General features: G+C 37.6%; 1 protein-coding gene across 1 annotated transcript; it reads left to right on the forward strand.

The window, feature by feature from the left end:
- Positions 1-785: 785 nt before the first annotated feature.
- On the forward strand, positions 786-15,664 carry LOC134474821 (zinc finger protein 431-like). Its single transcript, XM_063243616.1, has 4 exons — positions 786-901; positions 11,368-11,494; positions 11,694-11,754; positions 13,300-15,664. Exons 1-4 carry the CDS (start codon positions 818-820, stop codon positions 13,799-13,801), a joined length of 774 nt encoding a protein of 257 aa, XP_063099686.1. The 5' UTR covers positions 786-817; the 3' UTR covers positions 13,802-15,664.
- The last annotated feature ends 4,610 nt before the right edge of the window (positions 15,665-20,274 follow it).

The following is a 20,274-nucleotide window of genomic DNA, read 5'->3' on the forward strand; positions in this document are numbered from 1 at the left end:
GGGAGTCACACAGAAAGCAGGCATTCTTAGGCAGCAGTGAATCTTCCCTTAGGGTTTTGGGAGGGTGACTCCTTATTCATCAGGATGATAGGAACTATTTAGAATGTCAGTCTTTAGGATAAATATACATTTCTTTGAATGGTGACTCCTGACTTCCTCAGAGTGCTTGGGAACTATTTAGAATATCAGTCCTTAGGATATGGATGAATTTGTTGATCTTCCATAGCAGGAGTTGTCCATCTTTTCCATAGTTGCAATGTATCTGGGTTTCTGCATGGGCTCCTCAGAGGACCTAGCCCTGTCTCATTGCTAATCATAATTAACTAACTCAGCTCCACACAATAGTAGTTTTAGGAAAATTGAATACAGATGTCTCGTGCTCTGGGTGAATGATCCGGGATAACAGTGTGCAATATATATACCAGTGTTGCCCCCTGATTCACATGTTTTGAAATTTAGTTTTAGTTCATTTTTTCTTTTTATTCTTGAAATGAAATGGATTTGGAAATAAAAAGCTGAGGGAAGATAATTTGGTACACATATTCCTCTGTGTAGCTGAGATCAATACTGTTGAAGACAACCAGCTACAGAAGTCTCTGACTACTGTCTATCATTTGGGATCCTCTCTTGCAGGAAGGAATTCCTTTCCCTGTTTGTTTTTGACTCAGAAGGAGGAAAGTAGAGCAGCAGTCAATCACTGATGAAGAGGCGGGCTATATGAAATGTCCAATCATGTGAGCCATGGCAGGAGGTCTCTTGGGTCTCTTCCGGTGTGTAGACATTGTTTACCTGTTTGGAATACAAAACTGGGAGCAGAATGCTTGCTGGATTTCATTTACTGGTTTCGATGTCCTGTGGCCTGATTAGCAAAGAACGTGGGAGACACTCTAGCTACGGAATGGTGAGGCTTTGGATCGGAGCCCAGAAATAGGGGAGAAAACAGTTACAAGTAGTTAGAAGCAGTTCTGGTATCTGTAGACTCAGGTATTTAGTTAACTTCAGCTCCTGAGGTCTTCTAGCATTGGCCTTGGGTCATCCACTTTCCCTTTTTTCTCCTGCTGGGAGCAAGGATGATTTTGTGTTCCCAGAACTCTGAATTAACTATGATATCAACAGACTGGAGTATCATCTTTGAAATTTTTACTGCCCTGGCACCTCCACCATAGGGAGCAGAGGAAGGAGCTTGGGAAGACCCTGACTCTGATGCATTTTGTAGCTGGAGCAGCAGTACTGAGCTTGGTCTCTGCTCTCATTCCAGGGATCAGCAATCTTGATGTTCTAAAGTTTATAAATGTATGTAATGTAATACAGGGCCTCATATCCACAACGGCACTCTTTAAACTTGTACTTTCTTGTATTTATAGGAATTGCCTAAATTTATGGTATGTTCTCACATTTCCAACCTCATGACAGGTGTTGGCAAAATCATGAGAATTCAGAGATGTGTAGTGATGTGCTTCAGTGGAGGAACTTTCCAAACACGGGGTGAACTCCTGTGTACTATAAATAACAGTGCAAAGAATTTCTGAACATACTTTATGTGACACGTGCTCATAGACTATCTTTGTGAGAACAGCCATAGAGGTTTGAATTTTGAGAAAAATGAAGCAGATATAAAAGTGTCATCAAGGGCAGGATAAAGTGTGCTTGCTAAGGACAAATTCCAGAAAGGGCTGCCTGTGAAATTCTCACTGAAAAATGCCTAAATGTAGTCATTTGCATGAACATATACAAGTGATATCTTTCTGAATGGAAAGGAATACGGGTGTCATCTTTGAATTAAGAGCTGATTTAATAGCTTGGTTGATCATATACATTGTTTAAATATGGAAATGCTCTGTAATGGACTTTACTAATTCCTGTAAAGGAGATGCCCTAAATTGAAATTGTGCAGGGATATCAATAGTTTAGGCATGAAGGGTTTCCGGCTTAGGGTAGATCAGACAAGCATGGAAAGGATGTGGAAGTGACCAGTAGGACACAGTGTGCAAATAGGAGGACATACAACAGAGAGGGTCTTCACTGAAAGTCAGGTAGTTCTTAGGGTAAGCATGAAGTTAAAGTTGTCTTATGATATCTTCCTTGAGGTGAGTAACAATGCTCTGGTAACAATCAGTATTCCACATCCCGGTCAACCCATGAATTCTGTGTTCTCCACTTGAGATCTAGTTTTGACTAGCTCTATGACCCAGTATCATGAAAGTGAAATTTGAATGTTTTTTTTGTACCAAGGATCGAACTCATGATCTCAAGCTTGCCAGTTAGGCTTTTATGCTGCTGAGCTAAATACCCAGCTCTGAAAGTGCTTTCTGTATATTATGGATAATATCAACCTTGTTCCTCAGAAAATGTTGAATATTTTGGAATTTTTCTATATTGTATGGGTATAATTTTTTGAAGCAAACCAAAGGTGTCTTATGCAGTCACTTTTCAAGTTTCACATTGTCTGTCGGGTGTCTCAGTCAGGGTTTCTCTATTTCAGACAGCTCTATAACTTAGGCTAGCCCCAAACTCAAGGCAGTTCTCCTGCATCAGCCTCCCAAGATGTATTTCTTATATCTGAATGGAAAGTGATCACTTGTTGACACTGAGCTATAATTTGAAGCTTGCACCTGGTTTCATTGTTTATAAGTTTTTTACATACAGCAGATTTCCATGAACATTTGAGTTATTATTTATGTACCATATTTGATGTTATTTATGTTTTGTTCTGTGAAACCAAATTCAAATATCAAAATGATGCTTAAGTATATTAAGAACAAAGGACTCAGTGGCCTAACTGAGATTTGAAGAGATATCATTTGTAGTACATCAAAGTGATTGATGAGATACTTGTCTGCCTCTGTGCTTTATGGATGCTGGTCTTGCAGGCTCTCACTATGAGCTCTGCATTAGAGACAGTGCACAGCAACTCTTGCAGTGACGCAGCACAAGAATCAATGCTCCTATGTGTCTGTTACATTAGCGGTGAGTTGCAATATAGCATCAAATTTGCTGTCTCAAAAAATGTGTATATACAAAAAATTAATCCCCAAGATAAGGAACTAAGATTTGAAGAAATCAGTCTGTTTTGTTTGGTTTTGTTTTCTCTATGTATATCAGCTAGGTTTGAACCCCTTATGGAGCGCAGAATTGCCCTAATCTCAAAGCAGCACTCCTGTGTCAGCGTCTTGAGTGCTGGGATTATAGATATGTGTGTTTTTACCCTAGAAAATATTGAGGCTTGTAACTTAGCTGTGTTGTAGCTTGTCATAATAGATGCCATCTTGAGCTTTGCATTTAACTAGTGCCCTGTATTTCACCCAGAAAAATGGAAACTCACTCAGGGTAGAAGTCCCAGGAGAAAAGCAAAATGAGCTGTACACAAAGAAAAAATTTAACCTGCTCAACAAAAGAGGCAGAATACAGTTGTCATCCAAATATTATTATAAGATTCTAGTTAAATGGTTTCCAACAGTTCTTTTTGTGATTCTATCTTTTAAAACATCTCTGACTTTCCAGTTCAAAGCGTGTTGTTTAGATCTTGAAATGGGGGTAGGAGTTCTGTATACAAGTGGTCCTGAGACCAGCTAATGAAATTCCACATTTCTCAATTGGGTTGCTTGGTTCCCTATGTTGTTGTTCACAAACTCAACTCAAGCTGCAGAAACTTTTACTGACACAAGCAAACACCAGCGTTAAATGACAGTGCCACTGAAATGAAAGAATAATTGTGAAAAGGAGAGGAGAAAAAAGACAAACACCATGTGCTATAATGCCACCTCTTTTACCAAGCAATCAAAAAGCTGAAACAGGAGAATAGCCATGTATTCAAGGACAGCCTAACCTACATAGTGAGTGCAAGGCTGGCTGGAACTCCAAAGTGAGATTATGTCTTTAAATCAAAAAACTAAAATGAAAAAAATAAACAACCAAGGAAACAGAAAGACTATTAAAAAAAAAAAAAACAATAATAGAGCTGAGTTTGTTTTGTTTTGTTTTGTTTTGTTTTGTTTTGTTTTGTAGTTCTGTATTGTGTGTACCCTTACGCCGCTTTGGTTTGTTTTGTGATTTTCTCTTTTTCCTCTTAAATAAAAAAAAAAATAATAGAGCTGAGTGAAAGTTGACTTATGCAAAATGGGAGTTATTGAATGATGATGCCGAGGAAGGAATGCCATGTAGTAGCATCCAAGAGACAGTTACAAACACAGACTTCGGAATGGCACCTATTGTGCTACAGCACAACTGTGACCTCCTTCCTCCAATGCATTTGCACTTCACTAGACTGAGGACTTCTAAAAGCTCATGGAAATGTTAAGCTCATGGCAAACAAGGAGCTTGAAATCCAGGCTTTGTAACATGGCCTTTAGCAGACATTTCATATTTAAATTGAAATAAGAGAAATATAATTCTGCCCTGTTTGATGTCAAATGCACAAAGTTTAATGGCTCACAGCATTGGGAAAGGAAGTCACAAACCAAAAGAAGTTCAAAAATTTTCTTAGAAAAAAGAGAGAAGAATAGCCCTGAATTTTCAGGAGTGGTCTTCGGTTTTTTGGCCACAGACCTATTGACAGAGGTCATTTATACAGGAAAGTCACAATGTGGATACAGTGTGGGTCTCAGACTACAATCAAACTATAAGCTTATAGCTTCTTAACTAATATTATTCAGCAGGGGAACAAATCAGCCAGAAAAGGTATGTGGAAAGAGCCAAGGCATTTTGTGGGAACAATAGTCCAGTTCTGGTCATTGAGTATAGTAATTGATGCCTATCTGAACTTCCTGGAGGAGGTGGTGGTAACTGTAGTACATTTCAAGCTGTTGTTTTTCTCTTCAGGAGTATGTAGACATGGTCACTGCATCTTCTCCTTCAGGTCTGGCTTTCTTCAGCTGTGCCTGTAGCAGTGATTGTTGTATTTAGTTTTTTACATTGACTCTTTGAGGTTCCAGTTTCTCTCTGATTGTATATCAATTTCTGTCTACATGGACATCCTTTGCTAAAATCACAATAGTATTTGAATGAATAAAGTGATGTTTATACATTTAAAAATATTCATTAGTACAGGCCAGGGATTTAGCTCAGCAGGCAGAAATACCTGCCTGGAAAGTGCTAGGTTGTAACTTTGATCCCTATTACCTGTAAACAAAAGTAATTTAAACTTCAAGGAAAGAAAATAATTTCATTTGTGAAAATGTAAATTTACAAAATTTATAACTAAATATGTCAATGGCAAATTAAACATTGTTAGTAGTCATATTTAGTATCTAAATTTGTTGGAGCTGGGGATTGAGCTCAGTGATACCAGGAGCTGAATGGAGAGAACAAGGTCATGAGTTCAATCCCTAATACAAAAAAAAATTCACAGTTGTCAACGATGCAGTGCTGTGAGCACATTTATTGAAACTGATACTAGTTAATTAATAGGCTCAATGTTTCTTTTGTGGTCTGCGAAATACCTGCAGATAGCATGACAATTACAGTGAATGATGTCCTGTCCCCTATAGGTTGCTATTTTCTGAGTTGTTTTTATTTTTTGTTTTCCCAGATACTTGAAAGTTGATAATGTTGGCTGATGCTAGCTAGAAAAACTGTGATAATCATTTTTTCAATTTAATGATATATTTCCCTATATCCATTAAGAACATTTTATTTGCTACAATTACTCCAAGTCAAATTGATAAACAATTCTTAAAGTTACAGGCAGCTGAGTTAGAAACACATGCAGCCATACCGTGATAAAGTGGAATGAAATTTCTGACCTTCTATGTCTGGTATGAGTTTGTGTTCTCCAAGGTGCAAGAAAGAATTTTAGGAACAACAGAGTTGAAGAGCAGAATATATTTACTGAGAGAAAGAAAGTGAAAGTATTTGGCTCTAAATAGGACATTTTGGAAGAGGGAGGTGGAACCAGGGGACTTTTACCTGGAAGTCACTTTCCTCTCCCCTATTCAACCTACCCTTGGCCAGAAAAGAATCTCAATCAGCTACTTGCATATCAGCAATGCCACCTTTAAGCACCCCCCAAGTCAAAAACTATATGTATGCCCCCACATATTTCCAGAAGAAAAAGCCAGATCCCCAGTGGTCATGGGGTTCTCTTCACGTTCTAAGAATAAAGGCCACCTTGACTTTATAGTCTCTTCTTTACTATACCAAAAATCCTATCACAAAGCTTCTGTTTGAGAGAAACAGTGTGGGTTCTGAGCCTTTAGCAAAGGACTTTGTCTTTTTAGGGACTTCATAGAATAAAATCATGTGGTGAGATAGGTTTAAAGTGGTTTAGATTACTGAGATTACTGAGAAGGTAAATTAGCACAGTAGAGAAGCAGAATATAAGAAATGTAAAACTGGTATTTATTTAAAGAATGTGGAGAGGAGCCCACAGCCACCAAGAATTTAGCTTTTTTTTTTTTTTTTTTTCTGACTGACTATGGGGTTATGGGGTATTTGTGACTTTTGGATGTGGTGCTTGGAGGGGACATTGAGGTCTTGCAAGTAGCTGATGGGAATTTTCTTTAGGCCCCTGGGAAAGAAAAAGGAAGTTGTAATCAAGGAAAAAAGAGGAAGTGGCCATATGAGTAAGTATCCCTGGTTTCACCTTCTTCCACCTTGAACTACCACCATGAGGTCCTGTAATTGTTTCTAGGGCAAAACTCTTTGAAGTACATCCTTCGGTTTGAAGGAAGAAATCAAAACAAAGAATTTTTGCTATCTGTCTTCCTCCACAGCTGGTAGTAAACCATTCATAAGAAATATTTTGAGTCATTTCCTTAATGCATTGTAGATACTGTGACCAAATTACAGATCAGAAAAAGAAGCAGCACTTAAAGGCAGGGGTAAAGGCGTTCAATGCAAGTATTCCTGCCAAGGTGAGTTCAACATTGTGTAATACAAACTACTACTGTTTTCTCTGACTTCAAGAAAGAGAAAAGTTTATACTAATATTGCTATAGCGGAATGAATCTCCTGGTCTACTATGTCTTATATGAGTTTTTTGTTCTCTAAGGTCAAAGAATGAATTTTAGGAACAGCAGAGATTAAGAGAAGAATATACTTATTGAGAGAAAAAAAAGCTGCCTGAGAGAGAGATGGAGTCCTTTGCAGGTTGCCAAACACTGTCCTTTCTAGGGACCTTTATAGAGTAAAATCATGTGGTGAAATGAGTTTAAGGTAGGGAAAACTAGGAACTCACAATGCAGAAGGGCATAAATGGGACAGAGCTATGGTAGCCAATAAGTTCATGTAAAGTTGATTAAATTGGAAACAAAGGGGGAAGGGAGTCACATAGAAAGCAGGCATTCTTAGGCAGCAGTGACTTCCCTTAGGGGTTTGGAAGGTAACTACTGAGGTCATCAGGATGGGAGGAACTATTTAGAATGTCAGTCTTTAGGATAAATATACATTTCTTTGAATGGTGACTCCTGACTTCCTCAGAGTTCTAGGGAGCTATTTAGAATATCAATCCTTAGGATATGGAGGAATTTGCTTATCCTTTGTCTTCAGCCTTGACCCATAGCATGAGGTGTCAGTCTTGCCCATAGTTGCAAGCTATCTGGTCTCCTGAATGGGCTCCTTGGGGGACCTACCTCTGTCTCATGCCAATAGTATTTAAATAACTCAGGTGCCTGTAACAGTACTGTTTGGAAAATTGATTACAGATGTGTTGGGCTCTGGGTGAATGATCTGGGATGACAATGCGCAATGTATATACCAGTGTTGCCCCCTGATTCACATATTTTGAAATTTAATTTTAGTTGATGTGTTGTTTTTTCCTTGAAATAAAATGGATTTGAAAGTTAAAAGCGTGAGGTAAAGCTCTTTAATACAAACACTCCTCTGTCGAGCTGAGTTCACCACTGTAGAAGAATGGCAGCTCCAGAAGCCTCTGCACTACAGTCTACCATTTGGGATCCTCTCTTGCAGGGAGGAGTTCCTTTCTCTGTTTATTCTTGACTCAGAAAGAGGGCAGTAGAGCAGGAGTCAATCAGTGATGAAGGGGCAGGCTATATGAACTGTCCAATCTGGTGGACCATTGCTGGCTGTGACTTCTGTCTCTTCCCATGTCTCAGCATGATTTACCTGTTCTGAGTGCAATAGTGGTAGCAAAATGCTTGCTGGATCTCATGTAGTACTTTTGATGTCCTGTGGCCTGATTAGCAAAGAACCTGAGAGACCCTGGAGCCATGGAATGGTGAGGTTGTGCATGGGAGCCCAGAGATAGGGTGGATTCGGTGAAACCATTTAGAAATATTTAGGAGTAGTTGTGGTGTCTGGAGCCTCAAGTATTTAGTTAGCTTCAGCTCCTGAGGTCCTCCAGCATTGCCCTTGGGTCATTCACTGTCCCTTTTGCCTCTTGCTGTTGGCAAGGGTGATTTGGGGTCCCCAGAATCCTAGCTTCACTATGACAGCAGTAGACTCAAGTATCATCTTTGAAATTCACTGCTGGCCTGGTAACTCCACAATCTTAGGCATTGGAAGGAGCTTGGAAAGACCCTGACTATGATGCTTTTTGTAGCTTGTAGAGCAGTAATGAGCTAGGTCTATGCTCTCTTTCCTCAGAGTAGCAGATCTGGAAAGTCCAAAGTTTATTAATGACTGTAATGCAGGGCCTCATAGCCACAATGACTCAACTTAAACTTGGGCTTTTTTGTATTTATAGTGATCTTCTCAATTTATAGTATGTTCTCATATTTCCATCCTCATGACAGGTAGTGACAAAGGTCCTGAGAATTCATAGATGTGTAGTAGTGTGCCTCAGTGGAGAAAGGCTTCCCAAACAAATCATGAACTGTGTATTATACAGATCAGTGCAAAATAATTTCTGAGCATACTTAATTATTTAGGTGGCATCCTTGCTCACAGACTAGGTTTGTGAGAACAGCCATAGAGTTTTGAAGTCTGACAAAAATGAAGCAAATATGAAAGTGTTATCAAGGATAGGGTAAAAATTTGTGAAGGACAAATTCCAGAAAGGGCTACCTGTTAAATTCTCATCGAAAAATGCTGAAATTTAGGCATTTGCATGGACATATACACGTGATATCCTTCTGAATGGAAAGGAATAGGCGTGTCATCTCTGAATTAAGAGCTGATTTAGTGGCTTGTTTGGTCATAGACAGTTTAAATATGGAAATGCTCTGCAATGGACTTTATTAAGTGGTGTAAAGGAGAAGCTCTAAACAAATTTTGCAGTGATATCAATAGTTAGGCATGAAGAGTTTTCTGCTTAGGATGGATCAGAGGAGTGTGGAAAGGATGTGCAAGTGACTGACAGGATGCAGGAAGCCTATAGCAGGACATACAACAAAGAGGGTCTTCACTGAAAGTCAGGTTGTTCTTAGAGTAAGTGTGAAGTTAAAGTTGAGTTCTCATTGCTTCCTTGAGGTGATCAACACAAGCTCTGGCAACAATCAGTATTTCACATCCCTATCAATCCATGAATTTTGTGTTCCATACTTGAGATCTAATTTGGATTATCTCTAATTATGCCCCAGTGTCATGAAGGTAAAATTTGGATTTTTTTTGTACCAAGGATCGAACTCATGACCTATGCTTTCCAGGCAGGTGTTCATGCCACTGAGATAAATACCCAACTATGAAAGTGTTTTCTTTGTTGCATGGAAAATATCCACATTGTATCTCAGAAAGTGTTGAATATTGTTGGAATTTTTGCATATTATATGGTTATAATTTTTAAAAACAAACCAAAGTTCTCTTATGCTTTCACTTTGTCTGTGGAGTGTCTCAGTCAGGGTTTCTCTATTTTACACAGCTCTGTAACTTAGGATAGCCCCAAATTCAAGGAAGAACTCCTTCACCAGCCTCCCAAGATACATTTCTTATATCTGAATTGAAAGTGATCGCTTCGTGACAGTGAGCTATAAATTACAGCTTGGGCCTGGTTCCATTTTATATACTTATTTTTTAAAAACAGCATTTTCCACTAACATTTGAGTTATTATTTGTGTACCATATTGGGTGTTATTTATGTTTTGTTCTATGAAACCAAATTCATGTTTCAAAATGCTGCTGAAGTATATTAAGAACAAAGTACTCACTGGCCTGAATGAGATTTGAAGAGACATTATCTGCAGCCTATCAAAGTGATTGATGAGATTTTTTTTCTTTTTTTAAATTTTGAAAGTGGTAAAATGCAACAGAACAACACAGAATAAGGCCAACTATGATTGTACAGTGAAATTGGTACACAACTTCACAACAGGTTACTGGGATAACAGTAATAGGTATCACAGTATGTTTTATTATCTTTATAATAGTTGTTCTTTCAAACACATATATCAAAATTAGATGAAATACAGAACATTATAGTACTTATCAAAACAGAATATTGAATAGAGCAATACCATTAATCAGAATAGACCAAAACAGTAATAAAAATATTTGCCTTCAAAGAAATAGTAGAAATAAGTCCCCCTTATTTGTTACGTTCAGCTTCCCAGGAGATGCTCAGATTTCTGGTTCCCATTTGCTAATGGGGTGGGGGGTGACAGGAGAAGAGGGGTAGGGAAGTGGGATGTTTGATTCTAGGCCGTGCATCCAGTAGGTTCACTAATGCTTAGTAGGGAGACAGGCTGGTTGTTTGGTTTCACAGTGCCCTAAGTTCCCACATGGTGTGGAGCTCAGGACTTGCTGCTGGTCCTCCCCCTGGAAGGGCCACAATCTGCCAGACTGCCACCAGTTACCAGGGAGAAGTGGTGCTTGCTTGCCTTCCAAGTGTCCTAAATTCCAACGTTGCACGGATCTCAGGAGCTGCTGCTGGTTTGCACCCTGGATGGGCCACAGTCTGCCACATTGCCACCACTTACTAGGGAAGGGAGGTGCTTGCTTGGCTTCCTAGTTGATTGATGGGATATTTATCTAACTCTGTGCTTTGTGGATGCTGGTCCTGCAGGCTTCTCACTGTGAGCTCTGCATTAGAGACAGTACACAGGGAATATTACAGTGACTCAGCACAAGAATCAGTGCTCCTATTTCACTGTTACATTAGCAGTGAGTTACAATCTATCATCAAATTTGCTGTCTTCAAAAATGTGTATATTCACAAAATTAATGACCAAGACATGGATTTAAATTTGAATAAATCAGTCTTCATTCAGCTGTTTTGTTTGGTTGTATTTATTTAATTTTGTTTTGTTTTATTGAAACAAGCTTTCTGTATGTATATCCGCTGGATTTCAACACCCTATGAAGCCTAGAATTGCCCTGAACTCACTGAAACCATCCTGCCTCAGCCTTTTGAGTGCTGGCATTATAGATATATACCACCACACTTTGCTTTTGATTCAGATTTGTAGGAGATAATTTAAGATATCACAAACCTGGTGTCTCAACCTTCATGTGAGAAATATATGTATGATCCTTTAGGAGGTGGTGACCCTTGAGGATGTGGTTGTGAACTTCAGCAATGAGGAGTGGACTTTGCTGAGTCCATCCCAAAAGAACCTCTACAGAGATGTGATGGGTGAAACCTTTAGGAACATGGCTGCAATAGGTAAGAATGAAATACTTTTGTCACTCATGCTGTCAGAATGTTGTGTGTCGCTCATCAGTGCTGTTTCATTAAAATCAATGTGAATATATTTTTAAAAATAGCTCAGACCTGAACACATTATATCATAAATCTAAACAAAATCTATTAATTTGTATGTATTATTCTAATGAGCGCTGGTATTTCTATGTCTACAATTCAGGAGGACTTGGGGATATCCAGGAAGCTGAAAAACAATGCAAGATTTACTGGAGATACTTAAGGTAAGTTGCACTCACAAGGAGAAGGAATATTCCTGAGTTATTAGTGAAGAAAGAAGAAGAAAAGTGACCACTAAAGAAATGAGGTACCATTCAATTTACTGCCAGTAATATTCTCCCAAGGTGTATAAGCTACGCTATGTATAATGAGTGAATTAAATCATGAAAATGTATATCATTGCATATAGATGTGTACAAAAGGCACACACTTTGAGTTATGACATTCTCCCTTCAGTTTTTCTACCCATGTATACATTTGAATATAACACATTCATTATCTAAAAATTGCTGTTTGCAATAGAATTTGAAATAAAACAGACTGCTTGTGTTTCCAAGCCATGCTCTAGAGAATCAGCCACTCTGATTAAAATTCTAAGTAGGCTGGCAGAATGTTAAGTGCATTCATTCTGAATAAAAGTATGCAGTTATCTCTAGAAGTTGATCCCACCACACTTGTTCTGGATAAGTTTTTAAAAATTCAAAATCTGCATAAAATACTGATACATGCTTAATCATATACAAAGCAGATCAAGTTATAATAGATCAGGCCTTGAAGAATCTTAGCTATCTATCACTGGATTTGTGGAGAGGGAAAATGTTAATAGACCCTCTGTGGTTGTGCATTCTTGTAAATCCAGCACACTAGGAATCAGATTTTGCAGAATGGCAAATTCAAGTTCAAACTTCACAGCTTAATAATCAGTGAAAATCTCTTAAAACAGATTTTAAAAAGCTATAGATTTTATGCTAATAGCTGTTGTTCATTCCCAGCATGGAAAAGAAAAAAAATGTGTTAAATAATGTCAAAAAATAAATAATATAATGTCACTTGCCATAAGAAATTGATGGGGCTTTCTCCCATCAATTCGGTGAAATAGCTCAGTTATAAAACCTAAAAGGTCACAGGGTTTCTTTTAGATGCGAAACCAAAATATGAATTGTGGAATGAAATGAAAGAGAGTTAATAGAGAAAAGTAAGATGAACCATATGGAAAAGGGAACTATAGGTTAAGGACAGAAGGGAGATTGTGATGGGGAATCATATCACAATGATCTCTATGTGATACACATATATACCCATGCCCAAAGTGAAGCTAAATATTCTGCATTTCAAAAGGTACCAAATTCTAAGATTTCCAAATGTGTACCAGTCTTTTGGGAATGGTTGTTTTCAACATATCTTACAAGGCCATTCTGTTGCTTCATGGTGAGAATTTCTGAGCAGCCATTAAAAACAGCACTTGACATTAATGCAGTCATTAAACTGAGACCCATTTCACTGTGAATTTTTCTGTTTTTATTTAATATAAGGAAACACAAAGAAACACAAAATAAGTAAATAATACCACTTTCAAAGTGAAAATAAACAGTAAGAAATCTAAAGACAATGATTACATATGCTGCTCATAGAAATAGTTAATGAAATACAAAAGTGAAACATATGAAGTGGGGATTCAAACAGTGAGACTGCAAACAGTTTTGTTCAACTCTTCAATAAAAACTAAGTAATAAGGTTATCAATCCAATATGTGATATTTTTCTTTACAGAAATGAAAAGCTAGAGAAACCCTATGGACATACATCTTGGAGTCAGTGTAAAGAAGTATTCCTTGGTACTGCAGAAGGTAATGTGAATGTGAAAGAAGCAGAAACACACCACAATGTTCAGATCCATAAAAAATATTGCAGTGGAGAGAAATCCTATGTATGTCAGCAATGTGGAAAAGGTTTCACCACATCTGGACATTGTAAGCAACATGAAAGAATTCACACTCAAGAGAAACCATATGTATGTGAGCAATGTGGGAAAGCTTTTAACGCACGTGCATATTGTAAGGTTCATGTAAGAATTCACACTGGAGTGAAACCATATGTATGTAAGCAATGTGGGAAAGCTTTTAACACACAGGCAGATTGTAAAAAACATGAAAGTATTCACACTGGAGAAAAACCCTATGTACATAAGCAATGTGGGAAAGCTTTTACCACACGGGGAGATTTTAAGAAACATGAAAGAATTCACACTGGGAGAGAAACCCTATGTATGTAAGCAATGTGGGAAAGGTTTTACCATCTCTGGACATTGTAAGCAACATGAAAGAAATCACACTGGCGAGAAACCATATGTATGTAAGCAATGTGGGAAAGCTTTTAACACACGGGGAGATTGTAAGAAACATGAAAGAATTCACACGGGAGAGAAACCTTATATATGTAAGCAATGTGGAAAATATTTTACCAATTCTGAAAATTGTAAACAACATGAAACAGTTCACACTGGAGAGAAACCATATGTATAAGCAATGTGGGAACGTTTTTACCTTATATGGACATTGTAAACAACATGAAAGTTCACACTCAAGATAAAACCAGCGTATATAAGCATCATGAGAATGGTTTGAGCACACATACTTATCGCATAATGCGTGAAAAACTTCACACTGGGCAGAAAACTTATATAGGTAAGGAATGTGCGAAAGGTATCAGCAGAAATGCTCATTGTCCAATTCATTATAAAATTTACACTGTTGAGAAAGCCTGTGTATGTGAAGAATGTGGGAAAGCTTTCACCACACATGGATACTGTAAAATACATCAATGACTTCACACTGGTGAGAAACCCTATGTATATAACAATGTGGCAGAGGTTTTACCACATACAGTCATTGCAAAACACATGAAAGAATTCACATTGGGAAGAACCACTGGCTATGTAAGCAACTGGAGACACTTTTAGCAGCCAGATTGTAAGTGAAATACATGAAGAAACTCACACAAGAGATAAATCCTATGTGCTATGGGAATACTCTCAGCATACATGATCATTGTTACCTATCTGAAAGAGCTCACTGGGCAGAGATCCTATGTGTATTAACAATGTGAGAAATATGGCAATCCATGTTTGTTGTTAAATACATAGAAAAAGCATCAGTCTTCAGACAATTTAAATCTAAGTTTACTTTAAAAATCCCAAGGAGACATTAAGAGATAACCAATACAGAAGTTTGATGTCAATATTTCTTCACAAATTTTCCAGAAATGACAAATCTGAGGTGGAGCTCTACTCAAGTGCACATGTTGTATGGTTTTCAGTTAACCACTTGTACCTCTTTAGATTTTTTAAAATGTCTTTGTGCTTCAACATGGCATCTTGTAATTAAGCATGGTAAACTGAAATGGGCTGTTAACTTTCAAGTATGGATAGTGTCTATGTACTTAATATTTTGTCTTTAAAATTGAATTTTTATATTTTGTCGTAAATTGTAATGTTTATTTAAAGAAAAAAAGCAGAAAAAATGTAGAAATAATACAGAATTTCAGAAAAATAAGAAATCACTAGTTGATTAGTTACATATTTTCATCTTAGAAGTAGTTGTTCAAGTTACAAATTAAAGCATACAAAGTGCTATTCAAACAATGACACTGCGAACAGTTCACCTCAATGATCCAACAAAGACTTATTAATATGCTTACTGTCCTACAAACTTGTTTTTTTTTCTTTTCTTAAGAAGGGTAAGATTAAACATGATAAAACAGAGCAGAACAGTTCATAAGAAAACAAGTTAAGGAAACACAGATTTCAAAGCACGTCCACTGGAGATGTTCACTGTCTATCTTACTGTCTCTAGTTTTCTTCCAAATAGTTGTTCCCATTTAGAATGCATTGAATATATACTGAATATTATAGAACTAATCAAATAATTACAGGATGATGCAGGCTTTTTTGATCTTCAAGACAGATTTTGGGGAAATCGATAATGACTACCATAATGTCTCTCATTCTCTTCATAGTAGCTGTCTTTATCTTTATGTATGCTGAAATTGAACATAAGAGACTAGACTAATATCACTCTGAACAGTGAATAATAGTATCCTGAGAAGGAGAAAGGTGAGGAATTGCCTTAAAAAAGAAGGCAGACGGCATTGTTAAAAGTGTATCAGGATGTAAAAGCTACAGTAGTCTTATTGCTCTGGTTAGTTTGATTATATTTTGTTCTGGTCTGTCTACTCATATTAGATTTGAGGGCACAAAGAGATAACCTGAAAATAGCAGGTTATACCATGGTAACTATCCTTAATTACCTGTTAACTTAAACTGAAACTCTGTATTACTTACATTGTCTTCTATGACTGATCTTTGAAGCTGGTTTGTTTGAATGTTATTTGGCCTTGACTGATTTTATTCACATTTGGTATGCTTGCTGGTATCAAGTTCAAGAGTAGAGCCAACTAATCTGAAGGTGACAGGATGTAAAAGATGTACTTTGGGGGGCTGGGGATTTAGCTCAGTGGGTTAAGAACCTACCTGGCAAATGTGAGGTCATGAGTTTTATCTCCAGTAACAAATATAAATTAATAAAAGATATCCATTCCAGTCTTGATTATGTTTATATTTAAAGAGAAAAAAGAAAGGAAATAAAAAACAAAGCAGAAAACATGTATAAATAATACAGAATTTCAAGAGAAATAGTACAATAAGAAATCACTAGTTAATAGGTTACATATTTTCATCTTAGAAACAGTTGTCCAAATTATACAATTAAAGCATATAAAGTTGAGAACATGGCGGACAGACAACAGCAACTACTGGAGGCTCTCTGAAAGGCTCGGCTCAGAGGCCAGGAATGATGCGGACTAAGGAGACATGAACCAGTAGAGATATGCTCTGCTGACTCAGGAACGAACTGGGCTGAGAGAAACCAACTTAGAATACAGTCCTGGCGCTAAAATAGGAACAGAAAGGACTCGGTGTGGAGGCTCGACCCCGCGCCATTGGAAACCGCGATTTGGGTTTCCCGCCGCCTGGCAGCTGGTTGCCTCCACTGCGGCTCGGCAAGGAGAGATGCGCAGAAGCTCTGGGAATGGGAGTCTGCAAACGGAGTCGAAGACAGGACGGACAAGGAGGCGTACACGAAAACTGACTGGTGGCGAGGTGAGTGAGAGAAACTGACCCCCTACCACAGTTTGACTCCAGCGGAGGACTTTCTGGGCTCGGGCAGTCCTGTAAGAGCAGGGCGCGGTGGCGACTCCAGCCACACATTCCCCTCTCGGACGGGATTGGTGAAAAGTGCCTGGCAACAACGCTGTGGGCGGACTTGGTAGTCTGGCCTAACCCAGATCCCAGAGCCTGATGGTGGCCTGGAGGGGCAACTGACTCCCGCATAGGCTGCCTCCTCCGCAGCTCCCTGGTGCGCAGTGGTGGGCGGAAAAACCTAGCCAGGACAATTTGATCAGGCTGTGGCTGACAGGCAGGGAAGCCAGGCCTCCTATGTAAGCTTGCATTTTATAAAGAACAGAAAATATGGGGAAGGGAAGCAACAAGAAAGGCTCCTCAGCCCCCAATTCTGAGAAACAGGCAATAGTGGACACCGCACCAATATACATTAAGCACCATATAGAGAGCCTCATAGACCAATTCAGGAGTGAAGTTATTAACGACCTGAAACTAGAAGTATGCAGAATAGATAGAGAAATGCTAACCACCACCCAGGAAAAAACAGATGGTGGAATGGAAGAACAGAAAATGAGGGGAGAATTGCTTGATGGAGAAAACAGAGAAAGCATTGAATATGTGAAGCAGGTTCAAAGGGACTATCAAGAAATTAAGAAGTCAATCCAAGACTGGCATAACAGCTTGAAAGAAACTAAGGACAGACTATCTGAACTGGAGGCCAGACTTGTAATATGGGAGAATGAAATGAAAAACTTCTTAAAAATAACAAAGAAACAAACAGCAATAATACAAAGACAAGAAGATGATAAGAGGAGCCATAACTTAAGGATTAAGAACATAAAAAAAGAAGTAGGGACACAAACAAGTGAACTACAAAAGCTACTCACAGAAATAATCCAGGAGAATTTTCCTAATTTAGCAAAAGGTAAAGATACTCAGATGTATGAGGCATACAGGACCCCAGCTACCTACAACCCTAACAGAGAAACACCCAGGCATATAATAATAAAAATTCCAGAAATTCAATACAAGAACAGAATATTAAAAGCTGTTAGAGACAAGAAACAGACCACTTACAAGGGAACACCCATCAGAATTACAGCAGATTTCTCTGCACAAACCATCAAATCACGAAGAGCATGGGGGGAAATAATTCAAGCTTTGAAAGATAATAATTTCCAGCCAAGATTGAGATATCCTGCACAACTGTCCCTGGAAATTGATGGAAAAACGAAGTGCTTCCAGGATAAAGAGGAACTGGGGGAATTTGCAACCACCAATTTAACCCTACAGAAAGTATTGCAGGATATTCTAAAAAAAGAAAAATACAAAGAACCCAGAAATAGTGGCGGGGAGGCCACAATGAATGGAGCAGAGAACAAAATGAAGAAGACAAACTGATCGCTACTGACAGAAAAAGAGCTCAACAGAAATCAGACAGAGAAGATTGGATAATAGGAACAGCTATTTTGGAGAAAATGACATCCTAATAGGTAATACTGATTTAGTACCATCTTGTTTTGAAGTCTCATCTAGCTTTTGTTCTTCTGTCTCCAATGGTCTAAACAAGTTGTATCTTATTGGATTTTATTATGTACGATAGTATAAGCAAAAACCTTTTAAAGACAAGGAGATTATACAGAAACCATTGTTCATTTTCTGTTAGTCGATTCTAAATACTCTATAATGCTGGCATTCTCTTAAATGGTTTTACATTGTTTTGATATACTTAATGCTACAGTATATGAAGTTGTACTCAAGGACTTCAAGTAAAGAGTCAATATGGTAATTACTTTTGGGTTGGAATTATCTGGTGGTGAAACACTATTCTGCTTAAATGGTTATGTTTTGATTTGCCCTGTTTCGCTGTTATGCCCTCTTTTTTCTCAATCTCCACTCCATCATTTACTTTTTTATTTTTATCCATTTAATTAAAGGGAAAAAATAGCAGGATATAATATAGTAACCCACTTTGACTTTCTATTATCTCGATTTGAAGCCCTGTATTACTCTCACCATCTTGTTTTTGACTGAGGTTCCTCTATTCTGTTTTGCTGAATAGTATCAGGTTCGAAAGTTTAGGCATCAGCTGTAAAGATAATGAGATTCATTATAACGCCCATTCTCGTTGACTTTTGTCTACTTTTGAAGACCTACAATGTCTCCAATGTTTTGGTTTTGTCGGTTTTGTTCTTTACTGTTTTGTTCAATTGTATTACAACTAATGATATAGGCAATTCTATTAGAGATAGCGGGAGGCATTATGGTAACCATTGTTGATCACCTTGTATTATGTTTTTATATTATCTATTATGTCCACCCTTTTGACTTGACCGATTCTGTTCTGTTATGTCACATTTGGTTTTACTCTCTTCCAAAAAAGCAATAAGAACCGTGGGAGCAATGAAACCCAAAATGTGTAATAGTCATTGTACAAAAGAGAGGAAAAGAAAGTGCTCTAAACTATATAACTGCATGTATATTTAAGTGTATAAGATAGACAATGATATCACAGAGTTTTATTGGATCATTGAACAGAACTGTTTGCAGTATCATTGTTGGAATGTCCACTCTAATAGCTTTAATTTTGTGACTTGAAAAATTATTTCTAAGATGGCAATATGTAATCCCTTAACTAGTGATTTCCTACTGCGCATTTTTTTCTTCTGTAAATTTGTATAACTTGTTCCCCTTCACTGTTTTTTTTCTTTTCTACTTAAATAAAAAAAGCATATAAAGTGGACATTCATATAGCGAGATTGCAGACAGTTCCATTCAATGATCCAACAAAAGCTCAGTAATATGGCTTTCCATCCTACACACACAAACATGCAGTTATGTCCCTGATACCACCTTCCTTTCCTCTCTTTTTTACAATAAAAATTACACTTTTTGTGTTTTTTACTCCCACAGTTCTAATTACTTTTTTTTTGAAGAGAATAAAACCTAACATGACTAAACAAAACAGATTCAGTTAGAACTGAAGGATAGGCATAGTACACGATGCAAAAATAGAATATCAGGTGATGAAAAATGGTTACCATTGTGCCTCTTGCTATTTTTAAGAAGAGTTGCCTATCTCATCAGGTATAATAGAATTGATCAAAATGGTGCAGAACAAGACCAATAAAACCTACACTGGAGAACTTACAGGATTTCAAAAGAAGATAATAGTCAAACCATAATGGGCATGATAGTAAATCTGATTGCCTTCAAATTGGTTGCTTATACCCTCAAACTTGATACTATCAAACAATACAGAATACAGTAAAATAAGACAGAAAAAGATGGGGAGAGCAATAGTGGGGTTCAAAACAGATTAATAGGAAAACAAAAAAAGTTACTATAATATATCCCACAATTTTTTTAATTTAGTTTTCCCTTAATTGAAAAAAGTTAAGTAAACAGATTAATATTTGAAAAAGAGTGGAGATTGAGATAAAAGAGGACATTGTGATAGAACAACACAGGTCAGAACTGAACAATTTAAGCATTATTGTGTTTCAGCCCCAAATAATCTAACATAATATTAGTCACCATAGTGCCTCTTTCCTTGAATTGAGTATAAC

Source organism: Cavia porcellus, unplaced genomic scaffold, assembly GCF_034190915.1.
Source record: "Cavia porcellus strain 051 isolate PalLab524CR breed Dunkin Hartley unplaced genomic scaffold, mCavPor4.1 scaffold_39, whole genome shotgun sequence".
Lineage (NCBI taxonomy): Eukaryota > Metazoa > Chordata > Mammalia > Rodentia > Caviidae > Cavia > Cavia porcellus.

What these genes read in the sequence shown, in the direction of transcription:
- LOC134474821 (XM_063243616.1), top strand. Translation starts at nt 818, where the DNA reads ATGCTTGCTGGATTTCATTTACTGGTTTCGATGTCCTGTGGCCTGATT. An exon ending in GACACTCTAGCTACGGAATG is followed by an intron (nt 902 to 11,367) that starts GTGAGGCTTTGG and finishes ATGATCCTTTAG; the next exon opens with GAGGTGGTGACCCTTGAGGA. An exon ending in TAGGAACATGGCTGCAATAG is followed by an intron (nt 11,495 to 11,693) that starts GTAAGAATGAAA and finishes TCTACAATTCAG; the next exon opens with GAGGACTTGGGGATATCCAG.